The 5,564-nt window shown below is 37.5% G+C and overlaps 1 protein-coding gene across 1 annotated transcript; it reads left to right on the top strand.

Moving 5' to 3' along the window:
- Positions 1-2,025: 2,025 nt before the first annotated feature.
- Positions 2,026-2,574, top strand: LOC140180578 (protein MAIN-LIKE 2-like). The gene is made up of 2 exons (XM_072221819.1): positions 2,026-2,268; positions 2,350-2,574. Exons 1-2 carry the CDS (start codon positions 2,026-2,028, stop codon positions 2,572-2,574), a joined length of 468 nt encoding a protein of 155 aa, XP_072077920.1.
- Positions 2,575-5,564: the final 2,990 nt, after the last annotated feature.

The raw sequence follows: 5,564 nt of genomic DNA, 5'->3' as shown, positions 1-5,564 counted from the left end.
ATCTAAAACTAAAAATTGTGTAGAATGAATGTTGTCTTCGGTTCTGCATGTTCCTTGGCTCTAGTCTGCTTCTCTGGGCCGAAAATTGGGTAAAACTGGGTCCAAAATCGCCCCCAACGAAATCTGCAGATTATGCAGATCATGCATGTCACGCGATCGCGTCATCCATGCGGCCGCATTATTTGGCGTTTTGCCTTGCCATGTGAGCGCGTCGTCCACGCCTCCGCGTCACTTGTGCTATTCCAATCCGCGCGGTCGCGCGAGCCATGCGGCCGCGTCACTGCGATTTCCTCTCTGTCGCTTGGTCGCGTGAGCCATGCGACCGCGTCACTTCTCGCTGGTCATCTCCTCAATTTCTTGTGTTCCTTCCATTTTTGCAAGCTTCCTTTTCAATCTCCAACTCATTCATGCCCTATAAAGTCTGAAACACTTAACACACAGATCACGGCATCGAATGGAATAAAGGAGAATTAAAAATACATAATTAAAAGTCTCTAGGAAGTAAGTTTTCAATCATGTAATAATTTTAGGAAGGAAATATAAATGCATGCTAATTATATGAATAAGTGGGTAAAGATCATGACAAAACCACACAATTAAACACATTATAAACCATAAAATAGTGATTTATCAAATACCAATTTCATAATTAAAATATGTCTCATATCATATTCTCATATATTCTATTTATTATTATATAGAAATCAGGTTTCTGCACTTAATGATGGAGTTGATATGACATGCATGCTTATGAGAGTGTTTAGCGATTTGTTTCTTTTAACTCATTAAATACAATTTATTGTGATAAATATACTATATCAACTAATTGATTTGATTAGATATTTAAATATCACATAATTTATTATAATTTATATCAAATTGATTTGGTAGTATTTTTTAGGGCAAAAAACCTAAATAAGCCATGGGGAGATGAATATTACACAAATAAGCCAAGCGAAAAATTAATTCAGCAATCAATCAATGCACATAATAATGTAGTTCGAATCACCTCATTTCGAACTTGAATATTAAATAATTCGAATCCATGCAATTCGAACTACATACACACATGAACTCCACATAATTCAAATTGATGCAATTCAAATTAGCTTTAGTTAATTCGACACTAGGTGATTCGAATTAGCATGAGAATGGAAACCTATATAATTCGAATCGAGATGATTCGAACTATGCACATTTCGCCACTAGTAGTAATTCGAATGGTGGTGATTCGAATTACACTAGATTTTTCTATAAAAGGAGTTCGAATCCAACCCATTCGAACCACTTTCCCACTCTTAGATCCCACTAAATCCCAGAGAAAACGACCCAGTTTTGCTCCAACAAAGGCTCGAGAAGAGTATTTAGCTAATGGAGGACAATCCAGGTAGGCTGTATCGGTTGGATGGAGTGGCTCATATTGCCAGTGTCATCAACGACGAGGTTAGTGGTTTTTTTTTTCTACTTGTGCTTTATTTTTGTGACGCTGCACGTGGTTTTTTGTTGGTGGTATTGCATTTGGTTTATTGAAGTGGTTTTGTTTGCAGTTTGGTTGGCGGTTTAATTTAGCGGTTTTCGTTACTGGTTTTGCATGTGGTATTGGTAGTGGTTTTTGTTTAGTGGTTTTGCATGTTGTATTGTTAGTGGCTTTCGATGTGGTTTATGTTAGCAGTTTACGTTAGCGGTTTGAGTGAGTGGTTTTTGTGAGTGGTATTGTGTGTGGTTGATTTTAGTGGTTTTGTATACAAGTTTTGTTGATGGTTTATGTTAGCGGTTTATGTTAATGGTCTTGCATGTGGTTTATTTAGCGGTTTTATATGCGGTTTATGTTAGTGGTATTGTATGCGGTTTAGGGTGGTGAATTTGCATGCGGTTTTGGTAGTGGTTTATTATATTGCTTTTCTGTGTGGTTTATTATTTTCCTTATGTATGCGGTCCTTGTTTTCGCAGTCGCAGCGTTGCATCTCGAGCATGCAGCGGCAGTAGGGCATGCCCCTCGATGAGAGATACGTTCCGTACCTATAGATGGCCAGATTATACCATCTTGCAAGGCTGAACGATAGATGGTTCCGATTAGATGAGCCCCTTGTTAGTGCATTCGTTGAGCAGTGGCGTCCGAAGACGCACACCTTCCACATGCCGTTCGGAGAGTGCACGATCACACTTCAGGATGTGGCGTTCCAGTTGGGGTTGCCAGTGGACGGGCGCTATGTCAGTGGTTGCCTTACAGACTTCCAGATATACATCGAGGGTGGCCGTCCTGCCTGGGTGTGGTTCCAGGAGTTGCTAGGAGTGATTCCTCCTCCGAGCCAAGTTCAGAAGTTTGCCGTAAACTGCACTTGGTTCTAGGAGATTTTTGGGGAGTGCCCCGCGGGAGCCGATGAGGAGACTGTGCGGCGCTTTTCTCGTGCATATATCATGATGTTGTTGGGTACTCAGCTATTTTCCGACAAGTCCGGCAACCGCATTCACATCAGATGGCTTCCCTACATAGCTAGACTTGAGAAGATGGGTACCTACAGCTGGGGGTCCGCAACACTTGCATGGTTGTATGCGGTCCATTGTACCGTTTGACCTCCCAAATGCCCTTGCGCTACCGGAGACTCAGCCGAATCAACCATGTGCACCCATTCCCAAACTCAGAACACTTGCCCACATACCGGCGATAGTCAGACTCCACTACCTTATACTGTACCCCTCGGCGGATGCTGTAAGTCTTCACACTTAACAAGGCCTCATCTTTATCCTGAAATTGCTGACCAACCTGGAACTCTGTCAGACCAGCAGACCCTTGCGCATCTCTAGCGCCAAATCCAGCAGGCTGCCCAGGAACCCCCTCCTGCCTCATGGCATCCATGTCCAAAGATGAAAAATGTGGAGGGTACTGCTGTGTGCTAGAGCTAGATCCCCCTCCCGCCTCTGCAGGCTCACTCGCTCCAATATCATCGCAACTGTCATCAGCAATCATATCCGGCTCGACATCATCGTCCTCTGGATCATCCAAAAATCCATCTCCAACCCCAGCCGGTGCAGCACACTGTAGAGAGGTCGGAAAAAATTCCCCTGTACCAACCTCGTCGCCAACACTGCCGTTGAGATCAACAGCGAACGAAGGGGAGGCGACAGGCTGTACGGGTGGCTCGTACGCAGGGACGGAGGAAGAAGCGACGGTAGGTCTGGAGCTAGAACTGGCTACCGTGGTTAAAGTGGTAGTATTCCGGTTAGAACCCTCCGAGCTAGATACCACATCAACCAACTTTGCCAACAGCTCTGGTGTCCTCACTTCGGGAATCTACCGGCGACAATGAAACATGACCTGCAAGTCCTCATCACTCCTGATCGTGAAACAATCATACTTCATGGTTTCTTGGAGCACCGTGATTGGAATGCGATAGAAAAACTTCTTTACCTGTTTCACACCTTTCAGACCAAGTTTCAGTAGTACAGAGCTAACAAGGTCATCATAGCTCGTCGTAGGCCTCACGATAATACAGAGAGGATCCTTATCAGTGAACTTCACACCGGAACGAGTTTTTCTCTTAATCAATCCTCTGTGGTGAACCAACACTACAAAACTCTCCTCACTTGCCATCTTATGCCTCTAATGAGAGCAACTCACGTTCACATCATATTTATAGAGGTCTGCACCACACTAATTCAAATTAGCCTAATTCGAATTGTACAATGTGTAATTCGAATTACTTCAATTCGAATTATGCTTAGTTCACATTTCATAGTAATTCGAATTGCCTCAATTCGAATTATGTATGTATTAGCTTTGCATGTAATTCGAGTAAGCTCAATTTGAATTACGTTCAATCAAATTTTGAAACGGTTTGATTCGAACTACATATATTTGTGCCTTGGTTGATTGCTGAATCAATTTTTCGTTTGGCTTATTTGTGTAATATTCATCTCCCCATGGCTTATTTAGGTTTTTTTCCCTATTTTTTAATTTATTTTTTTTTATGTTCTGTTAGTATCTTTTAATTTATTTTTTTAATTTATTAAATTAAATTAATTATACTAATTATCTGTATTAATTAATTAATTAGATTAATTAATTACTCATTAAAATAATAAATCTATGCATAAAATAGGTTCTCAATATATTTTTCACTAATAATTAAATCAAATCAAATCATATATTATTGAGCCAAATTTAAATCATATGAATTAAGGACTAAAATAAAATAAGATAATTTTTTACTTATTCAAATTGAATGCAATAAATAAAATTAATTTTGTTACATAATCATAGTCTTCTAGTCTTCTATATATAGATAGCCACACAAATTATAAAAATCACCATTTTTATCACTTTTGCTATTTCAACTCTTTTTTTTAATGTATAAATATACTCAAAATGAGAAGGTATGGATGAGTGTTTCATTAACTGTTTGTTTGACAAATATTATAGTCTGAAAATGTCTCAATTTACGTATTCTACCGCTGTCAATGGAAGTTGAACCTGTAGTAATTCAGGGTGACCATGATATTTTTTATAGTATTATATAAAAAAATAATTTTAAAATGAATATACCCATTGTAATTAATTTTTTTGTCAATCTGTTATCTTTTACCTAACAAACAATATCCATGTTGAATATATTATTTTCATCAGAAGCCATACATAATTGATTGATAATTCTATATATAAAAATACTTATGTGGTAACTAAATACCATATTGTTATCTCGCTAAAGTTAATTCTCCTATGATTATGCGAATGTGATTCTCCTATGATTATGCGAATGTATAGCACTATCAGATGAAAATTGATTGGATTACATTTATGTCCAATGAGGTAGGTGATCTTTTAGGCCTAATCACAATCAGAGTTGATGAAGGTTTAAAAAATGCTAACAATACAAATACTTTTTATTTTTAATACCCAATAATAAATATATAAATTAAAATTAATATTCTTCCGTACAAAATCATAAAATGTATAGCATATTCAAAATATATCCAATCCGTATTAACTGTCTTTGTATATCAGTTACATTATGACAAATTTGGTTATTAAAAAAAATTAAAATTAACTTAAATATAGACAATATTATTTTATACTTTTCATTTTTGTTTTATTATCATAAAAAGTAATACATATTATAAGAGAACCTCATCTTTTTACTAACGGTTCTTCCATTCAATGGTTTCTATAAAAAAAGGGGCATAATAATATTGTATTTGGCAAGAATATATGGAATTTTGAAAGGTTGAAGCATAGGTTTAGTCCTTAACATATTTGTAGATAAAGTGCAGAGTAGGTAAAAAGATAGCTAATAAAAAAGAGTAAATTACCATTTGTATCCATGAAAGATACAAACGCTGACAAATGTACCCATATAAGAATAAAACGACAATTGTACCTACGGAAGATAGCTTTCGTGTGCCGAGAATACCCTAACAGACCAATTGTGTAACCAACGTCCGGGTACTCTTGGCACACGGAAGCCATCTTCCATGGTTATAATTGTCGTTTTATTCTTATATGGGTACATTTGTCAACATCTGTATCTTTTATGGGTACAAATGGTAATTTTTCAATAAAAAAATAA

This window comes from Arachis hypogaea, chromosome 17 (assembly GCF_003086295.3).
Source record: "Arachis hypogaea cultivar Tifrunner chromosome 17, arahy.Tifrunner.gnm2.J5K5, whole genome shotgun sequence".
In the NCBI taxonomy this organism is placed as follows: domain Eukaryota; kingdom Viridiplantae; phylum Streptophyta; class Magnoliopsida; order Fabales; family Fabaceae; genus Arachis; species Arachis hypogaea.
The sequence above is the reverse complement of the archived record's forward strand: the minus strand, read 5'-3'. Positions and strand labels throughout refer to the sequence as shown.

Bases quoted from the DNA above. Each gene is read 5' to 3' on its own strand.
- LOC140180578 (XM_072221819.1), top strand. From the start codon at position 2,026: ATGGCCAGATTATACCATCTTGCAAGGCTGAACGATAGATGGTTCCGA. The intron at 2,269-2,349 runs GTGTGGTTCCAG...ACTTGGTTCTAG, and splicing joins AGGGTGGCCGTCCTGCCTGG to GAGATTTTTGGGGAGTGCCC.